Source organism: Scardinius erythrophthalmus (assembly GCF_964197995.2).
Source record: "Scardinius erythrophthalmus genome assembly, chromosome: 1".
In the NCBI taxonomy this organism is placed as follows: domain Eukaryota; kingdom Metazoa; phylum Chordata; class Actinopteri; order Cypriniformes; family Leuciscidae; genus Scardinius; species Scardinius erythrophthalmus.
In genome coordinates this window covers 56,094,919-56,122,522 of record NC_138221.1, presented here as the reverse complement: position 1 = coordinate 56,122,522, position 27,604 = coordinate 56,094,919, and the positions used below count along the sequence as shown (strand labels likewise).

The 27,604-nt window shown below is 37.9% G+C and overlaps 1 protein-coding gene across 1 annotated transcript in view; it reads right to left on the bottom strand.

The window, feature by feature from the left end:
• Positions 1-27,604, bottom strand: part of grin2ca (glutamate receptor, ionotropic, N-methyl D-aspartate 2Ca) — a gene marked incomplete at its 3' end in the record, with an annotated part of 70,535 nt that overhangs the window by 29,993 nt on the left and 12,938 nt on the right. Inside the window, exons 2-4 of the mRNA XM_081361347.1 lie at positions 21,796-22,237; positions 9,914-10,512; positions 2,073-2,187 (exon numbers count right to left, since the gene is read on the bottom strand). Coding sequence (XP_081217473.1) covers positions 2,073-2,187; positions 9,914-10,512; positions 21,796-22,221 — 1,140 coding nt within the window. The 5' untranslated portion in view covers positions 22,222-22,237. The remainder of the gene's footprint in view (positions 1-2,072; positions 2,188-9,913; positions 10,513-21,795; positions 22,238-27,604) is intronic.

Genomic DNA, 27,604 nt, shown 5'->3' with positions numbered 1-27,604 from the left:
ATCTGTTAAAGGAATAGTTCACAGAAAAATCTAAACTCTGTCATAATTTACTCACCTTCATGTAGTTCTGAACCCAAGTGACTTTCTTTCTTCCGTGGGACACAAAGAGACAAATACTCTTGCCCATTCCCTTGCAATAGGGGACTGGTCTTTTAAGCTACCAAAAGGTTGCAAAAGCTTCATTAAATTATCATCAAATTACTCCATAGAACTTCTTATGTCTTCTAAATCCATATGATAGCTTTGTGTGAATAATGTCATAATTTACTGAAAATCATGAACATCTGCCCTAGCTCTTATTGGTGCAAGAAATGAGAGAAGTAGAAATTTCTGATTTGTTAATGAATCATTCTTTTGAGTTGATATTTTCAAAGAATCAGTTGATCTGTATCATAAAGCTTGTCTGAAATATTCAGAATCTGACTCATCTGGTTTTTGAGTAAAGCTCACAGCAGCAATGATCTGGTCTCGGTGGTTAACAGCTCACTGGAGTGAAAATTATCTCTTTTTCACACAATGCTACCTTATGACTTCAGAAGATTTGGAAAATAATGCACATATCATATGGAATACTTTTATGTTATTTTATGATGATTTTAGATCCTTTTTTGAGGCTTGAAAGCTCTGATTCCCAATAGAAACGAGCATCAGAGTCTTCAGAATTATTCCTTTTGTTTTCCCCGAAAGAAAGAAAGAAAGTCATATGGGTTTGGAATGACATGAGGGTGAGAAAATGATGACAGATTGTTTTATTTATGGGAGAACTGTGCCTTTAAAGCACTAGACAGCAGTGAGATTAAATGGAGAGCAACATCAAATATTCCTCATCAAATTTTTTTAGTATCTCATCTATACTATCTACATTTTTATAGCTCCATTGAGAAACATCTGTGACTAAGCTGATATTTAAACTAAATCCGCTAAGTCTCCTATGTTATGAAAGAGCTACATCTGAGCAATAGCTTTTTTCCAATTTTCCTCTTGGAGGATGTTATTTATTGGTGCATGCATGCTTATTAAACTGAAAAAAAAAATAATAATTATATATATATTTTTGGATGTTTTGAGAGACATGCTCTTGCTAGCTCTGTATCAGTGTCTAATCAGTGTAAAAAATGACAGAATCCCATTGTAATCCAATTCATTCCACCTTGTTTTAAATCGCAGAAAGCATTTGATTACAGCAGTCTACATGTTTTCAGCACAGCGTGGTGATTGTGTCGAGCCTGGCAGAAAATCAGAATGGCCGACATCTCATTTGGAGCTTTGTTCTATTTTTCATGGCTTTCTCTCTCAGTGGTGATCCAGACGAGCATTGCATCACTCTCAGTTCCTGATATAACTTCACTCCACCTGGAGGACAAAAAGCGTGGCCTATGCCAGGGAATTTTGGGCAAGATTCCACACCCAATATGAACCGAGTCCAACCTGAAGAAAATATCAATAACGAGTAATTGCTTAAAGACTGCTGGACGCAGTTTTTTGAGGCCCTGAACCAAAACAAATAGTCTTTATGGGCAACTTTCCCACTGGCTGTATAAACAGTGTTGAGGTTGCATGAAAGTAGTGACCGTAAAATTGTTGTGCACATTTCCATGAATGATTTTGAGGCAGACTGCGTTTCATTTTGTATTGCTTGTTACTGCTGATGTTGCGCCAAACACAGTGAATTAGCTATCATTCATGTTGACCACTATAAAAACGCAGGACACCTGAGAATAGTTTGGTCATAAAACCAGACGGTGCGCACAGAAGATGTCATCCAGCTCTGGTAAAAACATAAATGTTTAATAGGATGTTTCACCCCTTCCAATTTCCATTCTCGGAACATAAAAAGTGAAAGTTGACACTTTTCAAACTAATAACACTAAGGTGTGCATGCTATTTATCAATGGTGTTTTTGAATCACAACTAGCCTGAAGGCAATAAAACCTGCAGAGGTGCATTGAAATTGATGACACCATTGGTGGTGCAACCTTATATATATATATATATGGAAGAATATGGAAGAATAAAAATTTAATTTTTCATAATTTCACAGGCAAAAAAACAAAACAAAAAAACATTCTTACCTTATCCCACTGTCTCCCGCGGTCCAGAGTGATTATGATCATGGAAGGGTTGACCAGATATCCATCATTGTTGAAGGAAAAGTCTGTATTCTCCCATGACACATTCAGCATATGCCTGTGAAAAGAGTCAGACAGATTTTTTCTAAAAAAATGTTTGGGAATCTCCACCCAGAGCACCCAAGCAACTCATTACACCCACCCTACCAACCGCATAACAACACATGTAAAACTAACTGTTACAACCTAGTAACCGCATAGCAACGCACTAAAAACCTCCCAGAACACCCTAGCAACCCCATAGTAGCAACATACAAAAACACTCATAACACCCAAGCTATCAACTACATAGCAACATACATAAAACCACCTGTTACACTCTAGTAACCGCATAGCAAAACACATTAAACCGCCAAGAACACCTTAGCAACCCCTTAGCAACCCCATAGCAACATAGAAAAAACACTCATAACACCCAAGCTATCAACCAGTAACACACGCAAAACCACCTGTTACACCCAAGTAATCCCATAGCAACATACAAAAAGCACTCATAACACCCAAGCTATCAACTGCATAGCAAGTAGCAACACACGTAAAACTACCTGTTACACCCTAGTAATCGCATAGTAAAGCACTAAAAACCTCCAACAACACGTTAGCAACCCCATAGCACCATAGAAAAAACACTCATAACACCCAAGCTATCAACTGCATAGCAACACACGTCACATAAAACCACCTTTTACACCACAGTAACCGTATAGCAACGTACTAAAAACCTCCCAGAACACCCTCGCAACCCCATAGCAACATACAAAAAACACGCATGACACCCAATCCCCCGCATAGCAACACACGTAAAACCACCTGTTACACCACAGTAACCACATAGGAACGCACTAAAAATCTCCCAGATCACCCTAGCAACCTCATAGTAATGCATACCCAGAAAGTCCTAGCAACAACATAGTAACACAATAAAAACCCCAGAACACCCACGTTTTTTTAACAGATTTTTGGGCACAACATCCTGGTAATTATTGTTGGGCTTTCAAAATAATAATTTTCAAACCTTTTCTGCTGAAACAAATTCCCAAAGCAATAAAAAATGCCAAAACCATGCCAACACTTCCGCTTGGACCTCCCTGAGGACACAGTCTCTCAGTTTTTTCAGGATCCTTCACCTCTCAAGGCTCTCCACTGAAGCCATCTAAATCATCCTGCTTCCAAACACAGGCTAGACCTCATTGTGGAGCAGCTTCTCTTTCAGCTAAATGTATTAGCTTCAAGACAATCATCACATATCCCAACAGCAACATTTTGCATCTGTTTCTAACACTGCATGCCAAGAAAAATGTAACTGTAATATTTAGTGTTAGGGGGTTGAAAAATTCAAGTTAGGACCTACTGTAAATGTTACCTCAAATTGTTGACTCCGAAATGATCTGACTTTGATTTTTACCCACTAAACAATAAAATAGGTGAAAAATGTCATGGAAAAATGACAAATCTAGGGGACGGGCTTTTTTGATCTAAGCCAATATGCAAACACCTAGCAACCACAGAGAGCACCCTAGCAACCACATAGCAATGTGCTAAAATCCACTTAGCATCTTACTAACCACAGCAACACCTTGGCAACACCCTAGCATCTTGGCAGTGACTATTCAGAACATTCTCTTCGGAAAATATAGAATCTATTTTTAAACATTATTACCCATCATCCAGCTCATTTCTTGTTCCTCTGTTTGTCCTCCAGACAGATTTTGTGGTTTCTATTATATTTTGTCTGTCTATGGAATTTGGACTGAAAATCTTAGCATTGAACCTGAGCTGTTTTGTCTTTTTGTGAATGATACATAAAAAGTGCATTTTCTCTTCATAATACAAACCCCAAAAAACACATTGGCATTAACATTGTTATTGTAGTCCAACAGCTAAAGTTTACACAGCACCCAAGATCAAGTGGAATATATTATCATCAGAACAAACTCCATTAGCACTTTGAAGATTCTGATTCTGATTCACTTTTGATTCTGAACATTGCATCACTGCCCGTGTTATTGAAAATATCTGCTCTTATGCTCAAAGCATTATTAAATCAGATAAATACAGCCACATGATTCATCATGCACCATAATTGGGGGACGCTGTGGGTGGGATATTGGATAGCCTCATCTCATCTATACACATCACACACACACACACAGCGTCCCAGCGGAGGTGATGAAAGCCCCCTGAGTATTATGGGCACGCTTAAGTGTCATCTGTGTGAAAAGCCAGCATAATCTGATAATCTGCTGTAATCTCATTAACAGGTAAAATGACTTAATCGCAAGAGCATTAAAATCAGACTTAATTAAAAACAGCCCATCAATAATGAGGGTGACTGGCCTGGATCGAGTTCATTTCAGTGGCATTTTATCTTTATATCCCAAAACTGAATGAGTAACGAGAAAATAAATCCCCTCAAAAGCAAGATTATATTGTCAAGAAGTCATTCTACCGGGGATTTACCGTGTTCAGCTCTGTTCTAAAAACTAGTGAGCTGCCTCGCTGCCTACAAAGGCGGCTGTTTCTAAGACAATATGTTAACCGTCATGTAACCTCATGTGAATGATTTAGAACACTCTCCATAGCAACTCAAATATAAAGTCCCTTTAAGGCAAGTCATTTCAGTCGGTGGCCATCTTTGAAATGCCTCTCGGGCAGCTATTTCAGTACAGCTCCTCTCTTTTTGAATGGGGAAAAATTTTTTTTTTCTGTTCACCAAGCTTACAATGAAATTTCACATTTAAAATCACCACTGAAATCTACGGAACCCCTGAACCGCAACGTAATTTTTTGTTCTTAAAAAGACTTTATTTTCAAAATATTTAGACTTTATTCTCGAAATATTTAGAATTTATTCACGAAATGCTATGACATTATTCTTGTAATTTTAGATTTTTAAGTTACTTTGATTAAAGATTATGAGGGCACATGAAAAAAAAAATGAAAAAAAGATGTGCACGGATAAATCATTTACAATAAACTAGAGTTGTCAAAAAGTACCGACTTCAGTACCAAGGTGTACTGAAATTTTTAAATGTGACGATACCAGCATTTTGAGCGCTGTTGAACAGATTCTTAAACACCTCTGATTGGCCATTGTGTTGTGCTCAACATGTCTGTGATTGGCAACACCTACAATGATCAACAATGACATCTTTGACGCTCCTCAACGATCGCTTACACAGATACACTCGGGAGCGTTTAAAAGCAGGCTTCTGTCAGAGGATCTTTAAAATATCCACTAACAGACCGATCTGCTGAAAGACGCCGCTTTCAAACACTCCCGTGTGTATCCATGTTGGCGCTCGATGAAGAGCGTCAAAGACAACACGTTTTTGAAGAGTTTATCATGGTAGGCAATCACAGACATACATGTTGAGCGCGTCAACACAATGGCCAATCACAGACAAATATGTTGAGCGGTGCAGTGTTGCTTCTTAAGTATAGTACATGTATCTAATTTCACTTAGGATTTTTTGATATTTTAACTTGAACAAAAATATATTTTTCAGTGTATGAACTTGTTACCTTGAATGAAAAATTCTACTTATGTGTTATGTGCTAAAATAACATACAGGTTCAGAACGACATGAAGGTGAGTAAACTCGTCCTTTGCTGTGAGATACCACAAGCGCTTTTTATACCAGTATCAATGCGCACACACATTCACAGATCTCCCGCATGATTTACAAGCCAATGACCTTGGGCTGCACCAAACACGGAGTACCTCTATCTGTTACGTCCGCTCAAACTCTGGCCCCCTTTGGATGATTAAAACATTTTCTGACGAAATAGGATTTGTTGTGTTCCCTGGCACAGATGGCACCAGATTGCTCTTTTGGGCAGCCCTGGCAAGAAAGGGCACATCACACGTTATATCTTCGCTCTGATCCCTGTATCTAAATCCGGATGGCACAGACTGGGCAATGTGCAGCAAAGTGAGCACCCTGGTTTTTGGCCCTGCTACAGAAAACTGTTGGCAGAAGTTCAAACTTTCCTGTCACTTTATATCCATCAACCTTAACTTTGCTCATGCGACCCCGTTGGGTCAGGAGTTTTTGTAACCTTATAGTAGATTTCACAACATACCACAATTGTACACATGGATTTCCCCATTACACCCCTATCTGTTGTTCCCCAAAAATCTCTCCCATGCCATGGCTGCATCTCAATTTACTTCCTATCCCATCTATACAGCAAGCGGTATTAGGATTAGTGGGTCCCAAATCAAAGTACATTAAAATATCATGTCAAAGGTATTCATATACTGCCCTACAAAGCAAAAAGGCAGTAACTACGCAGAGTGCAGAACTGAGAAAAATGACTTTAAAGTTATCCTGTCATCCAGCCTAAGTAGTTGTAGGTAGATTATTGGACATGTGGCTGTTTTGTTACTTTATGTTAGCTTATTCTTTGTACATATCAATCCTCATATTTAATTTGATATTTTACCCCTATTTTGCAGTTACTGTATTCTTGCTTTGTATTACTTACTAAAATCGTGGCACCATACCAAGGAAAAAAGCAGTAACTACAGATTCTCCAAAAACTATTTTGCCACAACTTGGGCTCTGGGTGTGTTAGATACACTGTATTTGAATTAATTGGAACCATTTGTTTTCCTGAACATGGATATACCAATCCCAAACTAATTTGACCATTTTAGGTAAATATTTTCCACCCGGAAGCTGTTCTGGTGCTGAAACGGCTGCTTAAAGTCGCACATTGCTAAGCTGTATCAAGGTCCAAATGGGGACCATTTATTTTAAAAAGGACCACATTATTATGTGTGAGTATTAGATTAATGTGTGTCTGGGGGTGTTTCTGTATCTGTAATGTAGTATCTGCTATACCTACAAATCACATTAATGTTAAAGCACTGCAAAACAACTTTTCTTTAGAGCAAAACAAAATCATTTTGCCTACGTGTTTCTAATTTGTGTGAAGTTAGAAGGGTGAAATCGCAAATGTTAAAACCGTCCCGTGAGTAGGCCTATGTCTCGATACCAAAATTCCAGTAGTCGGTACCGATACCATTCAAATTTTACGGTTCTCGGTACCAATTTCGGTACCACAGCAAAATCTGTTGAAATTTTTCTATTTTATTTAACTGTTTGGGAAAAAAAAATATTTATGACGGTGATCATAAGTAAATAATACATAAGCATTGAAGGCTACATGCTGTTTAAACGTAAATATTGCTTATAAAAAAATCAAGTGAAAATTAAGCAACCTTCTATGCACACATTATTTTTAGTAGTAGTAGTAGTATTTTTAATACATGGAGACGTGGCTAAATCTAGTGTACAGTAGCCTAATATAATTATTTCTGTCAATTTCTTCAAGTTAAACCGAACTTTTATTTTGACGGGTTGCCGTGAAGACCTTTGAGTTTCTGTGTGTGTATGATATGACGATAGTTTTTCTCAAATTAAACGGTAAAATGCTCATGAAGTGACTCTCAGAGCGGCTCTGGATATGAATTTCATCATGCCATCATATCGTGAGGCAGCAGAGACTGAAAACAGCGCGAGCGTCACTCATGCTTGTGTGTGTGTGTGTGTGTGTGAGAGAGAGAGAGAGAGAGAGAGAGAGAGAGAGAGAGAGAGAGAGGTACCGTAAATACCGCGCGTCTGCGCCATTCATTCACAGAGACAAGCAGAACATGCAGGGTTAATGTTTAAATTGTCTTTTTGCGGTTTAATATATTATACACAGACACTATATCGTGGTATATGTCGGCTACGTCAATATGCACTTAGATAAACATAGAAGCAACTGCAGCTCCTATTACAGAAATGCTGGTATCGTCACATTTAAAAAAATTCAGTACCGAAGTACCGGTACTTTTGACAACACTACCCGTGAAGATGCCGCGAAATCAGCTGTGTGTGTTCACCATGGCAACAGTAACTTCACTGCGCAGCAACACGGTTATTTTTTTGTTAGGTAAAACATAACAAGAACACAGTAATGGATGTTACTGTACTCATGCTTTGTTTCACGAGGGCTTTTTGCAGTTACTGTACAAACGACTACCATTTTTCTCCAAAACGACACACATTTGAGATAAAATGTTTTGTCACATAACAAAGGATGCCTTGAATGTCATGAAAATGATAATAACTCATTTTTGACCAAAAATGCAGTTACTGCCTTTTTGCTTTGTAGGGCAGTATAGAGTCCTATTTCTGATGGACTTTAAAGGGTTAGTTCTCTCAAAAATGAAAATTCTGTCAGTAATTACTCACCCTCATGTTGTTCCAACCCCGCAAGACTTTCGTTCATCTTCGGAACACAAAATAAGATATTTTTAATGAAATCTGAGAGCTGGCTCACTCCTTCATAGGCTTACATGTTATTGAAACTTGCCGGCCCAGAAAGTTAGTAAAGATAATGTTTAAAATAGTCCAAGTGACCAGAGTGGCTCAACCATAAGTTTATCAAGTGACGAGAATACTTTTTGTGCGCAAAAACAAACAAAAATAACGACTTTATTCAACTATTCATTTTCTTCAGTTTGGGCCTCCAAGTGAGTTCAAAATAGTGTAACAGCGCAGCGCTTCTGGGTTGTACGTCAGAATGTAGGCTCACTATCAGCCATAACATGAAGATCATTACCGGTATTATAGATAGACTTTTAGGGCCTCATACACCCAGCACAATGCAGCGCCAGGAGCGACCAAAGTGTTTTTTGCTAGTTTCGGCCTAACGTCCTGTAAACGTCCTGCGCCACGTTGTTTAAACAGCAAATGCATATGCACCCGTGGGCTGCTGGTCTGAAACGAGGTGTGTTCGGGTGCATTGTTGGCGCATTGCTATTTTGAGGCAACTGAAATAGACTGCACCATTGACCAACTGAAACCTGGTCTAAAGTCAATGGCGCAGGATTATATATATTTTTTTTGTTATTTAAAGATCGCGTTAGTAATGTGCGCCTATAGGCGGGTCTACAACGCGTGTCCACTCTGCTTATTACCCATAGATGGTCTGCTCACACGCTTTAACCTCGCGCACGAGCAGATCTGTTTCCTCTCTGGAGAAGCGTTCAGTCTTTTCGCTTGCAAATTCCGCCATGTAAATAGCGAATCCGCTTTTTAAAGGAAATGGGAGATGAGACTCATTAAGCAACTTTTCATGTTAAAAATACCCGTTTTCTAACCCATACATGCTTAAACAATTGCCTGATGGGCTGAATGAGCCCTTCTCTGATCACTGAGATTGTCTCTATAATCCTGTAAAGTAAAATAAATAAGAGGGATTCGGGCCGGAATTTTAGACTGGGCGTGACGTCATGCGCGTTCACGGCACGCTCACATAGCTATGCCTGGCAGGTATGTGTATTCGCCGGCATTTTCCGTAGAAGATGGATTGTAAGAGACCTGCTTATAGTTCATTTCAAACACCAACGCAAACTCCACGTAAGATAAAAAAAAAAGAAAACTTTTGTCCGTGAGCGTGCACACCTCTGGTTGCAGTTTCGCTTGCCGCCAGAGGGGGCATAGTTCTGCAAAAACTCAGAGACTTGCTTAATGCACCTTTAAGAGAATAGAGACAACCCTTTTAGACCAAGCGTCGGATGTGCCAACCACTTTTCCCATGATTAAACTAGCAAAAGTGGATTCAGACACGCACTAAGTGCACTTGCTCTGTGCGCTTTAGACCATGCACTTAGATCGTTAAAATAGGGCCCCTAATAGGCCTATCATTGCATCCCTGGGTTTTGAATGTATGAACCTACAGGTTAAGGGTAATATATCCACCGAAATAAAACTCTGAAAACTCACCTGTAGAGACTGTCATTGGTGGATGGCCTAACCGGACTCAAACAATCCATGTGTCCGTCAGGAATAAACCCTCTCTGCTTGCGGAAGCTCTCCACTCCTTTCACGACGATGGCTACACCATCCCTGACTCTGTTTCTCAAGCTCATCTTCCAGCGATCTGAGATAATGCTGATCAATCCAATGGGGAAGCTGTCTGGAGGTGATATATTGGGGTTTCCCACTGCAAGGCTGGGGATAAACCAGATATACCCCGGACCAACCAAACCCACATCCCTGGCCATGGTGAACAGGTACTGGGCCTCATCATGCGAGCAGTAAACCAGCAGCACCTGCGCGTCGATCTGCTGAAGCAATCGGTGGGCACGGAGGTCGTTCATGCCGTCGGCCGACATGTCAAACGTCAAGACGTCCTGCAACTCCCAGAGGAAGTAAGATGTATCGATAAAAGAGCGGATGTAGTCCACGTAGGTGTTGTATCCTGGGTACAGGCTGGTCACCACCACGAAACTGTCCCAGTTGTACTCCTCCATCATCTTGAACATCCCATTGATCTGCTGCTCGACAGAAGAGCCCAGCTGAAGGAAGGTAGAACCGTCACCCTGTCAGAAACACAGGAAAGTCAGAGCTTGACATCATTTCTCCATATGGCTCTTGGCTGTTAAAACCAAAATTTGCATCAAGATTTCATAATGGTATAAAACCAAAAACATTGTCTAAATGCAATAATTAATAGTAACAATAATAAAATGATAATAATTATTATTATAAGAAACCTAAATTAAATATAATAGCATATTACTTGACCATACTATTTAATATCATTATATTTTATATAATTTTACATTCATATAGTAATAATAAACATCGTCATCATCATCTGACAACATAACTTTATGCATTATTTTTGAATATTATATTCAGTCACAGGTGTGTTCTATGTACTATTGACTGTTCAAATTAACTTTGAATGCAGCTCATCCAATTTAATTATATTTTATTACTGTAATAATTATATAAGTTATATATTCATTATACAAAAAATATATATAATCCTAATTAATAATAATAATAATTATATTGGTTTTATTATTATTATAAACTACTAAATAATAATATTATATTTAATATAAGTTTATATTAATATAATAATAATCATCACCAGCATCTGAATAAACAACAGCATAACATAAATATAGAATCAAAATGATATTCAGTCAAAAGTGTGTTCTGTACTGTTATAATGACTGTTCAAAACAACTGTGAATGCAGTTCATCCAATGAAATTATAGAGCCGTAACTATTTGCTTTATAAAAGTTATTTAATTGTGCTTAATGTAGCACAAATAAAGCACACCCTGCAAATGAGTTTACAATAAAAACTTTGCATGGCAATTAAAAAGTAATTGCCTATATACATTATATCACCCATAACTACATTCTTCAATACTATTAAGGCAAAACATGTTTCGACTTTGAGGTTGCATGCCCAATCATCCATGCACAACAGTTATATCATTTTGAGACTTGGCTGAAGATCTAAAGGCAGTTCTCTATTAAGGGTAATCCAAAAAAGTAGTCAAAAGCAGGCAAAGGTCCAAACATACTGAGATCAAGATCATCCAAACAGGGTAAAATACACACAACTAGTGACGGGACGGTTGATACCATTACTGGGGCTCCGACGCAGTTTTCAAAGAACTATTGTATCACACAATGTACCGATGCTTGTATCGAAATGACAATACCATGTGATTGATGACGTTTGAAGCTTCGAACGTCATGAAGTATCGGAAGGTCGGGACAGCTGGTTTGAAAATAATGATTTAACACTAGGCTACACTTCCCTATAACATAATTTATATTGTTTTTAAACAGAACACCCAAAATATTTTTACAATTACAATTAGCCTACTATAATTATGATCACATGTATAATTATGATCACATTCTCTTATTTTTTATATTGTTGATCAATATGTGAATCCGTTGACCAGGCTACACATGACACGGGTTGTGGTCTCATTGGCACAAATTAATTTAGATGAGATTAGATAGAACTGTATTGATCCCACACTTCCGAAGCTTTGTTTGGTCACATGCTATTTCTGCTCTGCTGTGATTTTTTAAACATGGTGGAGAAAATAAGTGTGACCACCAGGTGTCACTAATGCGCAAAGCTTCCAGTAATGAACCTTTTTTAAGCACAATTTGATGAAAGCCTCAAATGCTTCAAAAAGCCTCAGTTTCCCATCACTTCACACACTGACGCACGCAAAAGACAAGAACACAGGATCCAGGACAAGAATACAGGAGTTAAGACACAGAGTGGTAACATTTTAGCAAGACAACACAAAAAATGCATGGGAGGACACCATACAGCCCGAGCAAACAAGGTAACAATACACAGGTGTACTGAATGAAGCCATAATGAGTCCAGGCAAAGGATTGTGGGGAATGTAGTCCTTAATATTAACACAGCAAAAGGAGTGCCCTCTGGAGGAGCTCCAGATGGAGAATGTGACAAAAATATAAGATTACACTACCAACTAAATTGTCAAAAATCCCACACTTGCCAATATCTGACTGCCTGAACATGACAATTGGTTATAAAAGGTTTTTCCACAAGAGAAAGATTGCAAACATCTCAGATAAACGGCAGAGCTTAGACAGTTGATATATATAGTGTGTATTACAGCATTTATCATTTCAGAAATAGTAAATGGTGACTGAATCTAAACTTGACTGAGTTTTTCTCTAGAAGATGAAGGCCAACTGATACCACCAGAGGATATTCATATTGAGCCGTTTCCTGCGAGAGACTTTCAGTGTTACACAGTGATGTCCTTCAGACAAAAGCATTGGGAAAGTAGGGTAAGCCTGTAAACGGAATACGTTCCGGTTTATTCCACCTGTTCGCTGACCTCTTTAACTGCTCTAAAAATCACAATGCTTGAATGCTAGTGTCATTGAATGACCATTGCATTAAAAAAAATTAAAATAAAAAAATAGCCTACAAGGTGTAAGACAAAAGAACAGTTAGAGCAATATGATGGGTTAGGTATTTATAAGCTTGTCCCATTACAACATTACAAGCCTATTTTTATAATACTAGATCTCTGGAGCTCAGACAGCAAATCTAAATCTTGAAGTCTGCAATGGTACCGCAGGAAGTCAGAACATTTTGACAGGATCGACCTCAATATTTATCACTATAAAGATCTGCGTCTTTGAACTACATTTCTTTGAGTCTTCACCTTGATTGCAGTTCTAAAGATTTTAAATGGCTTTAATTATCTTGTATCAGTAGTGACTCATTTCAATTGAAGATGAAACCCTGACAGGATGACTAGAGTTTGCCAAACATCCAAAGCTGTCAGTAGATTGCTTATAAGGTTATTGATTCTGACAGATTTTTTAGCCAATGATGGCTGATTATTGTAGGTAAATACAACAACATTTGTCCGAGTGCTGTCACATCTATGGCAGGGGTTTTCAGTGACCCCCAAATATGAACCTGAAACCTAAAATAACAAGGCAGTTATGTATTATCCCATAAATATATAATCCCATATCCCATTCCCTTTAAAAGCCAGTTGCACTCACGCCATGGCGGATTCGCTATTTTACATGGCGGAATTTGCAAGCGGAAAGACCGAACACCGGTCGCAAATAGATCTGCTTGTGCGCGAGGTTAAAGTGCGCAAGCGGACCATCTACGGGACAAGCCGAATTCCACCATATCTTTATGTACACAATAATCTTTTACATTGTGTACAGCAGAGTGTACGCGCGTTGTGGACCCGCCTATAGGCGCACATTACTAACGCGCTCGTTAAATAACAAAATAAATACTGCGCCATTGACTTTAGACCAGGTTTCAGTTGGTTTGGTCAATGGCGCAGTCTATTTCCGTTGCCTCAAAATAGCAACGCGCCAACAATGCACCTGAACACACCTCGTTTTCAGACCAGCAGCCCATGGGTGCACAAATGGATGCAAATGCATTTGCTATTTAAACAACGTGCAGCAGGACGTGAAAATGATAATTGCGTCAGGCTGAAACTAGCAAAAAACACTTGCGCCTGACGCTGCATTGCGCCAGGTGTATGATAGGGCCCATAAAGTACATATGTATAATTTAACATTTACTTGATGCTCGTTTGCGTAATATTCAAATAATATATTTGTGTAAATTTGCATTTCACTGTTTCTTCATTTTGAGGAATACTGAATGTGTTTTTGTGCAAGTGAGATGAGTAAATGCATGTTCAAATTTAGTCTAGAACTACAATAACCATCATGCTCACACACCACTCAAACACCTCTGTGCTTACTCATGATTTCTCTCAACATGACAGGACTGGAGAGTATGGAAGCTTGTTTCCGCCACTGAATAATAAATAAATAATAATACTTGCGACTTTTTATCTCACAATTCTGACTTTTTTTCTCACAATTGCGATATATCAAGTCAGAATTGTAACTTTTTTTCTCAGAATTGTGAGATATGAAGTCAGAATTGTGCGAAATAAAGTCGCAATTCTGAGATATAAAGTCGCAATTGGGAGATATAAAGTTTGAAATGCACGATATAAAGTCGCAATTGCGTGTTATAAAGTCAGAATTGTGAGAAATAAACTATTCTGTGGTAAAAAAAAAAATTCCTTAGAATTGGACTTTATATCTCACTATTGTGAGTTTATATCTCACAATTCTGAGAAAAGATGTCAGAATTGCGAGTTGTAAACTGCGAGTTGAAATTGCGAGTTGATATAAAGTCGCAATTGCGAGAAAAAAAGTCAGAATTCTGACTTTATAACACACAATTCTGACTTTATATCTCGCAATTCTGACTTTATAACACGCAATCGCGACTTTATTTCACGCAATTCTGACTTTATATCTCGCAATTCTGACTTTATAACACGCAATTGCGACTTTATTTCACGCAATTCTGACTTTATATCTCGCAATTCTGAGAAATAAAGTCAGAATTGCAATGTAAACTTGCAATTTTGAGATAAAAAGTCGCAATTATCTTTTAAAATGTTTTATTCTGTGGCGGAAACAAGCTTCCATAGGAGAGCTGTCGGTCAATAAATGGGAAAAAGTAACTTGCGTTAAATGTAACTCAGATATAAATGTAAAAGTAATGTGTTACTTTACTAGTTACTTGAAAAAGTAATCTGATTATGTAACTCGCATTATTTGTAATACATTACCCCCAACATTGGAGTGTGAAGTTTAAAGGCCCGTTCACACCAAGGACGATAACTATAAAGATAACGATAAAGATATAATTCTAAAAATCGTTCTCCATATTAAAGGGGTCATATAATGGTACATGCACTTTTACAAGTTGATTGCACTGAAATGTCTGTTGGCAGTGCCTGTACACAACCATCCTATCATGATAAAAATCCATCCAGTGGTTTTGTTTTAATCTCCTTATATGTTTGACCATCTCTGAAATCAAGCCGTTCGATATTGTGACGTCATAAGATCGTACGCCCCTCCCGCTATTGTGATTGACAGCCGTGTTTCAACACAAGACCCGCCCTGAGCGAGCTGTGACAGCTGTCGTCTGTAGTCCGCCATTGTTGATATGCTGGAGTAGAATGGCGTCTAAGCGATTGTGGTGTTCTGTTCTTAGATGTAATAAGGAACACAGCAATCATTTGGATGTTCCTAAATCCGAGCCGTTGAAGAAGCAGTGGCTGAGTTTTGTTTTTGAAGCGATATGCCCAAAGGATTGACGCGGGGATTCCCTCACGGGGATTCCCCACGATCGTCTGTGCTTTCATGTTTGCGCGAATCATTTCACACCAGACAGCTTCACAAACGAGAAAAAACGGATCGGTACCAACGTGTTCCTGCTGAACCTCCAGAAGATGTGAGTGTAATGTTTTATTAACCTTTATATTAGTATTTATATTAATCTTTGCGAAATTTGCAAACCTTGCTGCAGGCTTCACGATGAATGCGTCTAAGGTTTACACTCAAGGTACATTACGGCATGTTTTCTATGTACGACGTTCTCAATATAATTCATAATCCCACGTTTATAACGAATAACACGTGGTTATTGTGTATACGGTCAGAGAATGTCTAATATACGGTGTACCCACAGAACAGAGGGGCGGGGTGAGCAAAGCTCATTATCATTTAAAGACACATGCACTCAAACGGCGTGCTGAAAACAGAGCTGTTTTTGACCAGGTAAAATTAGTGTGTTCTTACAATACTAATGAGAATTTTTAATTAAAGTATATTACAAACTTTTAATTTAGACCCTAAAGAATCATATTAGCTTGTACAAAAATGGCATTATATGACCCCTTTAAAGAATAACAGAGTTCACACCACAACTATAACGATAAAGATATGAGGAACGATATCGTTGGGATCACTTTCAGAACGATTTTTTTTCAGCTGTCAAATGATAAAACACTGACAGTCAATCAGAATCCATTCTAATTTAAAGGTCTCGCGCATTTAAAATGGGGTGCGCGTGCTTAGAATAAAAAGGCCGTTATCGTTCGTTGGTGTGGACGCATATATAGTTATCTTTGTCGTTATCTTTATAGTTATCGTGCTTGGTGTGAACGGGCCTTAATTCCTAAGAATCCACAAAGCAAAAAGTACTATTCAAGTCTATAACCCACAATCACACATACACACTCACTTATTCACCCTTTCTCTCTGGTTTTCTTTAGATATCTCCCCTCATTACTCAACTATAGGTGTCCTGGTCTAGTCAGAAGATAAATATAATAGTTTAGCTGCATATGAATGCTTTATCTCCAAAGGAAGCTTCTCTCTGTGTGTCCCTCTATGTGTGAGAGAGATAGAGAGTCCACTGCGTTGAACTCACACAGACCTGTGACTCTGTGCACGGCAAGATAAAGCAAATCTCTCCTCTGTGTCTCTGAGGAGCATCTAGGCAAAGCAAATATCAAGACAAACACAGTCAACCAAAAAAACGTATGAAGAAATCATAAAGGTATATTGGAAAAAAAAAAGAAAAATTAAGTTAATTTACTGTTCTATTTCCTCTTGCCTGAAACCAGTTAACGTCGTCTGCCAGATCTCTCCGTGTCTATGCCACTTGTGCAGCCAAAAGCAGCATGAGCGCGCATTGATCCATGATTGACTGCTGAGAGGAAACACACAATGATTTCATTCTCGTCGTATGGTTGACGTTTGAATGCTCGCTTCGCTACGAGATTAGATTCTGTGCGCGGCCTGCAAGAACAACACAGTCCAAATAAATGAATTTTTGTTGACTAAATTGGATTCAGGTTTGTTGCCTAGGATCAGAGGCATGATCATGAATGTCTAAAGGTTTTTGCCTTTGCTTTTCAGGGTAACAGATGACCAGAATAGCCATATGACTACTGTATGTTGGGCTCAGTAAGAGGGATACAGAATAATGTTACAAACTATAATTGTTATGAAGCACAAAACTCTCAGAGCAAAGTAAGTTTCTATACGAATATCCCTCCATTTATTGTTGAAGCAGACGTCTTATAAACAGGAAATTGGATGAAGGGGAAAGAACTCAGTTAATCAATCAGAGTAATAACAAATACCCAGAGGGAAAGTGGTACATTTGTATTTGTCCGTGTCTCACCACACTATCACAGTAGTATTTTAGGTTACTATGGTTACATACACCAGGTAATTTCTGTTAATCAGCCACTGATTGTAAGTACTAGGAAATGTGTCATGAAAAAAGTCATGGTGACCTTGTCCTGCAGTTTTAAGTGCTTTCAATCCAGCCAATGGTTTTGTTTCATTGGATTCTGGATTTTAAGGTTTTAAATGTGATTATTTGATATTTGGCGCAGTATTTATAGGTATAAGGTAGGATTAAGGGATGTAGAACATGCTCATGCGGAATAAGGCATTGATATGTGCTTTAAAAATAGCCAATTTCCTAGTAATATGCATGTTAATAAGCAACTAGATAATAGTGAGAATTGAACCGTAAAATAAAGTGTTACCGATTTTTTTGTTTTGGAACTTTGTTTTAGTGGACATTCTGCATGCCTGCCACTTATTCATTACAGACTAATAAAATATGTCCCAAACTTGTTCACAGATGAACTCAAGTTCACACTTCTGATTAATGTACCTTCTGGCTGCAGAAGTTTCAATATTTTGGCAATAAAGTTGGAAGGAAAATAACCTCAAACGGGACATTATTCTAAATCTCTGAACGCAATTTACAGTACAAAAACAATGACCAAGGAGAACCAATCTCACATTTACCTTGTCATAAACATTATCTACTGCCAAAACAATGACATTCAAGAGGATTGACTAAGAAAAACAATTATAAAAACACTAAACATGGCAATGTACTAAGACAGTGGAAGATCAAATTAATTTTTTTCCACTGATTACAGAAACTGACGACCCTATAAAAAACAAATTTGTTAGGGTTTAAACATATTACTACTTTAATTGTTACACTTTATCCTGGTAAAAGGCTTATTATGAGATTATTCTCAAAACATATTTTTTTGTTCTGAATCATAGTTTTTCACTTTTAACCTGGCACTAAATGCCATCATAAAGTTCTCAGATTGAGACAATTTAGGCCACCAGATCTGCAGCGAGGGAGACTGATGGAATTTCTCTGTCTTACTATATTCAGGAAAGGTGTGCAGCAGGGAGGCCATCTGGTGTGACGGTGGCATTCATCAGTCAGAACCTGAGATGCCTGTCAACAGTCCACTGGGTGCATCAGTGCCAGCCTGCCAATGAAAGCTTTAAACTTAGAGCTAGGAAATAATACTTCAATCCTTTAAACTCCCATCCTAGGATTCACATCACACATACTACAGCAATATGCCTTTAAAAGCATATAAGTACATTTTGTATAGGCTGGCTAGTATATCCTAATCTGTTGTGCAAGCTCGTGTTTTATAAATGCATGTTTTCAGATGGTGAAAATATGACAAACTAATTTTCTCATGATTATGACAGTGTACCAGACTAAAGTTAATAAACACATCACAGACAAAACATCTGAGATTGTAAAAAAAAAAACTCTTATAAAACAACATGGGATAAAAAGGAAAGCCATTGAGAGAAATTTGCTTTTGATTCTCCCACTAAGAAATCCTACATTTTCATCTCATTAAGCTCTATAAACACAATATTACTTGGTTTCAAACAAATACAGATCATCATAACAACCGTAAATAGTCTGGGATGATTATGCATAAAAATACCACCTCAAAGACAATAAAAAGACTCTAAAATAAGTTCAATTTGCAGCTTCAGTTTGACAGAATTGATGACTTCAATACAGTAAACACTAATCTATTTATCATTCAGAACATGCGTAAAAATGTAATACTTTTTTTTCAGTCTGGTCGAAAATGCAATAACATTTATTTAAAGTTGGACCTAGCTAGCTGTTTTGCACTGCAGTCCTTGAGTAATAAAGATTTTCATAGACAGATAAATGGATTAAGCATTAAAAACAAAGAATATTCTGTTCTATTCAAGGAGTGTTTTGAATAGAAATACAGTCAGATGGCAAAAATCTGCTACAGAATCACAAAGCAACAGTTTCAAATCACTAGATGCCATAAACTAGACGTCAACAGTCCATTTTATAGCTTCATATGGTGCCCTAAATAAAAATTATATTTCTATATTTATTCCTGGACCTGCTCTATGTCATTGTTCATAGCCATTTGCATAGAAGCAATAAAACAGACAGGGGTAATCTATTGTCCCTCTCAGCTCCATTTTGAACTGACACAAAAGGTCAGCTGATCTTTGTTTCACTGCAGTGGTCTGAACAACACAGTGACGCATGTAGGAAGAGGATGGAGCTGCTAGGAGTTAAAACTCCTGATGTATTATAGATCTCTAATGAGTCATCCATATCAAGGCTCTTTCACAAATAACCACAGACTCCAGACAAACTGCAAGAAAAAAGAAATTACATTAAAGTGGTTTGTAGAAGAATCTTACTTATATGTGTGCAGTAATTTTCTATGATGGACTGCCTACAAACTGTGACACTTATGATCAAACACACAAAAAGTGATGGCAAAATTATAGACATTTCCAATCTGATTGGTCTTAAATCTGCAGGGTCCTTGCCAGAAGAAATTGCAAAAGAAAAATTTGAAAGAAATTTTATTTTATTTTATTTGAGGAAGTTATTTTTAAAATTATGTAATAAATATGACAAATTATGCAGGATAATGTATGTAAGCGAAATAACTGATACATGGTTTCAAAGTCTGCACACTCATTCAGATTGCTGCATCATTATTTAAATGCACTATATTTCCAGCCTATCGTTGTGGTATTGTCAATTTCATATTTATCCGCCCCTAAACATCATCTACGAAAAGATAAAGTAAAGCAAATTAAAGCTTAATGATGTTGACTGCACTATAAAACTTTGGAAAACCAAACCCTGCAAACTATATTCAAGCAGGGGAAACCAATTGAGCTTGTAAATAATGAAAACATGATGAATGAAGATTCTCTAATTCGCCACTATTTCCCCAGTTCTGTGCTGAAAAACAAGGGTTTCTGGAAATGAACACTGGACTCAGTGCTGCGTCCCAAGACATTTTAGCATTGAGAGACTTCTGCTTGTGCCTAATTTGACCTTTTCATTACTTTTCATCAGTCGCACGAGTATTGTATTCACAAATTTTATAATCGGCAATTAAATCAACCAGCTTCTCCAATTAATTCTGCTTTCACACTAGAGATTTTGGTGCAGACCAAATCTGTTTGATGCCAGAGATTGGTTTGTTTAGTTGACGTGAGTGTTGAAAGTGTTGTTTTACTGGGTGTGCAGCAAATATTTTAATAACACAGTAAGCCATTACCTAGCAACAGTTGTAAACAAATGCAAGTACCGTTCATGGTGGCACTTATTTCATAACATTAACATTTATGTATTTAGAAGACGCTTTTTCCAAAATGACTTACATTGTATTCAAGCTCTACATTTATTTTTCAATTCATGCATTCTCTGGGAATCGAACCCATGTTAGCACCATTATGCTCTTCTGTTTGAGCTACTGCAATGCTACTCGTGTTGATGATGCAAACATACCGCAGTTTCGACCCATAAGTACATTTTGTATTCAAGGTATTCATTTTTATAGGTGCATGCATTCCATGGGATTTGAACCCCATTGTTGATGCTATGCTCTTCTGTTTAAACTACAGGAAAGCTACTCATGTTGATGCAAACATACCACAGTTTTAGAACAAAAAGTACATTTATGGTTCTTACAAATGTTTTTATAAGGGTACGCATTCCCTGGGAATCGAACACATGACATTGCCTTTGCTAGCGCCATGCTCTACTGTTTTGAGCTAAAGGAATACAAGTAGTAAGATGTGAAAACAGCTCAAAAGTCCTTTTATAGGGACTTTTATTATGACGCAGTGAATGCTATTATGAATACTTAATTCTGGGGTCAAACATATTTGTATAATTATTTACCATTAAACTGTAGAGTATATCGGATCATTGTCCCAAGTTCCCTGGCGCTCTCTTTCTTCTAAAATAATAACATTATTTAATCTCAAATCAATATTTCATGTCCATTTATTTATACATTTGCTAAGAAGCCTTGTAATTAGCGAGATAATGGACAGTCAGCCAAAAATAAACCCCTTCTGGGAGACTCAGGACCTCTCCACTTCACATCAGGGCCTCGATGACCCAGTCAGGGTTTTTTTGCATGCTGAATGTACATTTTCCCAAACGAATGTTTGATGCAGACCGTGAAAGAACTCTGGGGGAATGTATGAACGCCCAGAAATCAGAGTTTACCCATCCAGGTCAAGCAACTTTAGAAACTGGCACAGTGCTCGACTCTGACCTTGTGAGGCAGGACAACGGCGGATCCCCCGCTGATGCCCACAATGGGCACGGCCGTCTGGGTGGAGATGAAGTCCAGGATCTGCGCCACGGCCTCGGACCCAATGTTATCTTCAAAGACCACCCCGTGCACCCTGTTAGCAGCCAGCGTGTCGCAGATGCGCGTCAGTAGATTGCGCGGGTTGGTGTTGTTCACCAGCACAGTGATGGGGTTCACCTCCAGCGGCAGGTCCAGGAAGTTCTCCCGGCTCAGTCGCCCCTTGATCTCCAACTGGTAGGCGGAGCCGCTGAACACCACCGCCACGTTCACGGTGGGCTCAACCATCCCGAACGGTCGGCACTGGCAGCGGGGGGCGGAGAAGACATACAGCAGCAGCAGCAACGGCAGCCACAGTGTGTCGCTGAGACAGCCTAGATGAACGCCCATCTCAGTCGCCTACTGCCTAGATGGAAGAAAACAAATGGGTGTGAATTACCAGGGATGGTGGGGTTTAATGATGGTTGACCTTCTAATTAAGGTTTGAAGCACTACAGAAAGAAGTCAAAACAAAAAGTTTGTGAATGTGTTAAAGCAGTAAACATTTACTACGGTTATTTGAGCCTTAATAATACGTTAGTAATCGGATTGGTGGCTCGGACTGAAAGGCCTTCATGTAAACACCTCACATTGGATTCATTCGGATTGGTGGAAATGTATGCATGAAAACATTGCTAATATGAGGAACAACTAATGTTTTAGTAATCATAAATGTTTTGCAGCATTTATGTCTCAGTCAGATTACAACCAAAATTATTTTTCTGGCAACGCTTTTTTTTAACACTAAAATTTATCTAAACTGATTTTACTCAACACACAAAAAAATATTATTCAGTATGGCTAAATCAGTCAAACCATATAACTAGGTTACACAAAAAAAGTAAGTGTAAAAAGAGGCAGTAGTCAGCATGTTTTCCCAATGAAATTCTGAAACGACTTTTCTTTGGCTGACGTCTACTTTCTCAAACCATTACCTCCAACAACATTCATTCTTGCTTGTTATGCCAACATTTCACCATCCAATTAATTACCAACGGATTAAATAAATGTCCTCCTCTCATTTTTTCTGCATATTCTCACTCAGAAATACACAAATTACAAAAGTAAAATGTGCTGCAAACACTGTTGCATCTTGACCTTAATGTCCAAATAAACTAAATAAAAAGTCTAAGTAAAAAGTTTTAATTCAAAAATATTATTCATTACTTTTAAATTATTACATTAGGTTACTCCAACAAAAAAAATTTTAAGAGCCAGATCAGGTAAAACAATATCTTCCTTAGGTGAAAATTAAAGTAAAAATTTAATTTACTTTCTCATACATTTCATACATTTTCGTGGTCATATTGTGCCTGATTCTATGGTGCACATTATTCCAAAGAAAAATAAAATGCTTTGTAATCTATGAAAAAAAAACTTTTCCAGACTCTGAAATGACTTTTTGGCTAACTCCCTCCCACATTTCATAATCTAATATATTTCCAATGGATAATGTCAGGAAAATTGATGGATAAAATGGTCAAAAAGCAGATAAAAAGAAGTCAAATGGGTTGTGAACACAGTTTAGTGTTGAACTCAAGGTCGATTGTAAAGTGTCTAATTTGCACACTAAAGATACACATGGAATTTAACTGTTGTGCGCACACACAGTGCAAAAGGTGGGGTATTGTAAAAGGATCAGTTTCATCCATGCAACAACATTGCCATAATACTTCATAATCCAGACATCAGAGCCGTTCTGTTGTCAGTCTGCATTAACGCATCAAGCCAACCTTTTAGAACTATTTTTATATGAAACGTTAGAGTCGTATTGCACGTTTAGAGTCATGCTCAGGAGTCACTGGGTTGTCCAGCTGCTGTACTAAGAGCCGCCACTCTCAAACCACATCCAACAGATGGCGGGTACTGTAAAAAATAAATAAAAAAATTAATAAATGGAGAATGTGTGGATTTATAAGCCCTAACTTGTGTGCCTTTGGCCTTTATTTTTGCAGACCGTCTAACATAATCCCTGAAATGAAAAGTCAATGCATGCTAGAAACAGTGGCCTTAAAGTTATGTTTTTAGATTTTAAGGCATGTTTTAATCCGCCAATATGGATAGAAAAACCTTAGACGTAAAATTGAGGTTAATTTAAGCTTTCATTTATCATCTTTCATTTATAAACTCGCCCAATCTTCCTCAGATCTCAGATCCAGCAATATCAAAGCAGTGATCCTTGAACAGCATCCGTATTGACGCGTAGGGTTATCCGTCAGACTCAGCACTGTTTTTAAAGGGATTCAGTTCTTTGAATGGCTTTAGCTGTCCAGCCGCCTGGAGACCAGTGCTGTGGAGATGCCACTTTTAACATGCTGACCAAATTTACAGTGTCTCATGAGCCAGACACCATGTAATCCCTCTGTAATCCCCCCTAGTATGTCATGCTTCGCAACCTGATGGTATCACCTCATCTGACGGTCTCGTGTGGCACAGAAGCCTGCTGTAATGCCTTTATTCCTGCACCCACCCTGTACAGCAGGTTTACATGTAATGTTTCGCAGTTTTAAGGACAGTACGATTATTTTAATGGTTTTAAAGGAAGTCTCTTTGTGCTCACCAAGGCTGCATAATGTGTTAATATAAGTCAAGTTCTGCTTCACAATGAATTATTGATAAACAGTGGAGTACAAAATTTAACGGATTGGCCAAATGGCTCATCAGTGACCTAATCAAACACTTTGCTGTTGTCGATATGGCCTTTTAATTCAGGTATATGTCAAACAGACAAATGAACCATATTAAAGCATGTGGTGAATTTGATTAAAGCGCATTATTGGTAAACGCGAGCTAAAGCACAGTGGAACGTTTTATACAGCGACAGTGACAGATTTCAGCACAGCAGTTGGCAGATTAAACATGCTTGCTTACTCGGAGGAAAGAGACGCACGACACACAGTCCACATGGCCTTGTTACTCTTACACAAATATCCATCAAGTGGAACAAAAAGTAAACGGGCACAATCTCATTTTTCCCCAATAACTCTAACATACGAGTGCACTGGCTACACACTAATTTCAATGCACAAGCTTGTCTGTTCGGTTGATTGATTACATTTACTCGTTCGCTATAACAGCTGTGAGAAATGTTCAGCAATTTATTGATATAAATTGCTACTATAAATGATGTGAATGCAAACGGTGTGGTGCATTATTCATAAGTCCACACGTACAGCGAATTGTGATGTACATGAGTTACTAGGGTTGCAGAATCAAATGGTTTTTGAACATCTGTCTTGACTAATGTTCATCAGAAATTAAGTGGCTTCCTTCCTCTACTTGATAATATAATATAGCCTATATAATATAATATAATATAATATAATATAATATAATATAATATAATATAATATAATATAATATAATATAATATAATAATATTGACAATTAACAACTCAACTTTCAGTTCTCAATACAGTAATGCAAAAATCATATATTTTAATTATTTACAGAGTGAATGAATACATTAATGAACGAACAAACACATTACAAGAAAACAATTACTCAACAACAACAGACCGAGAGCTAGAGAGGCTCTAGCTCCATTGTAGACTCTTGTTCCATTTGTGAGTTTTGCCATGTTTTACAGGGCTGTTGTTTTTGTTGTAATGTTAGCTCTTGTAATGTTAGTAACAGGACAGTTTTGAGTGTCATTGTTCGTCTAGAAACAACCAACTCTTGCTTGTATATACTCTTCATATATACTGTTCATTTTTTGTTCGTCCTTTTCGTTTGTTTGCCATCTTCACTTTATTTTTCATGGAGCATTATTTTGCTTCGCTTCAGATATGATAAAAGAGACAATCTTGCATTGCAAGTTCATGCAGTTTGGGGACGGAGCAATAAAGGAAGGGGAGTGTTTGTTTAGGATGATTTCAAATATCAACAGCGTTTCTAAGAATTTGCTTACTGCACCTTTAATATGCAGCTATAAACAAACCATTTGTAGGTTGTTTTCCCTGAGAAAAGTAAACACGGGCTCTGTTCGTTTGAGTAACCCAACAAGCCCGATACAGAAGCAAAGGCTCGAACCAACATACATTTGTGGGCGGGACTATCTGTTTGTCCAACCAATAATGGAACACAGGGGAAATTATCCAGAAACAACAATTATTATTTTTCCAATTCCCTTTGGTGACTCTAGCGGCACACAGATAAAACACTTCACCTTTAAGAGTTGTAATCCAGTCAACCAATCTACAAGTCTATAATTTATATTCCATTTCCCCTCCTCTCTCTCACACTATTTTATTCTCTCCCTCCCTCGGTGGGTTTAATATGTGTCACTGTCCTTGCCTGTCCCGAGCAGCTATCAGTAGAAAGTTTGTGTGTCTGCTCAGATGAATGACCTCTCTGATTTGGCTCTCTGAAAGTCTCTGAGAAAGCCTCTGAGAACATAGACCAGATTAGATCAAAGTACCGACCACAGATCCAGCCTGGCATGAAGCGTCCCATCACGCTCGACTCCCTTCCCATCTTCTATTCCTTATCCACAACCACTCTTTTTTTGGACATGTATATTGTTTGTACAATGTCTTGAGCAAAACAAATGTGGAGATTACGTGTGCATACTGCAGGCCTGATTATATCTCTTGCAGCATGAACTTAATACAGTGCTTAAAACCTCAAAGAAGTGTTCAATACCCTCTAGTGGATGGAAGGAAGAAAAGCTACAATCACAAAGTTCTTATTGATTGCTATTGATACCATCCATTGATTTTAACAAGACTACCCAAATAGCCCAACATATTTATGTAAGCTGAAATCTGGTTTTGTAAGTTCTGAAGCTTTTAAAATTGGTAACTTCAAGGTCATTGTCAATCCAATTAAAAATTCCCATTAAAGTCCTCACACATTGGGGGGAACTATACATTTCTAAAAAGTATAATTCTTAGGAAAGTATTTCCATCCTTCCCCTAGCTCATTTTCCATTCAGTTGCAGCATTCTGGACCTTTGATATGTCAAAGAGAATTATATTCCAACTCCAGTTCCATCACACTCCGATTCAGTCAAATTACTCATAATGGTATGACATTTAAAGATGCACTCCTTCCCATATCTCCCTACTTGACGAGGCACATATCCATCGGAGATGACTGTAATAGCAAGAGAAAAAAGGGAAATACTAGCCCAATGTATTAAGCTCTCAAAAATCTTCTCTTTCATGTGCTTGACCTGTCAGTTGAAACAAAATTGAATATTGCACTAGAACTATAGCATATTGGCAAAAATCTTTAACATCCTGTGTAGCTTTACATATTATAACCACTATATGTTGCAGATATAATGTAATGTAATATAATATAATAATGAATAAGGTAAAAAAATGCTTGGGTGGTTAAACAACTTGCTTAGCAAACTGTTCCCATTAAAATGCTCATGGGCTTGTAGGGGATTTGAAAGGGTAATTTCAAATTACACGCACCTTCACTGATCTCATTTTTGGACAAACAACCGAGTCAATAAACAGACGCCGTTATTGTCACATCAGATCAAGGTCAGCGCTCCATTTTAATCTGAATCTTTGTGACTGTGGCGCTGACAAATTTTTAAACTGCAGCATTCATTCAGCCTGCCATCAGATTTCACCTCTTAGCTATCGTAACTCCACAACCGACTGACTGTCATCGACCATGACAATCTCCAGGTTCATTTTTACCTGTGTTGTCATTATGGCCTCGTGATAAACATCAGTAACAAGCTGTCACATTAATGCGCACATGTACTTTCTCT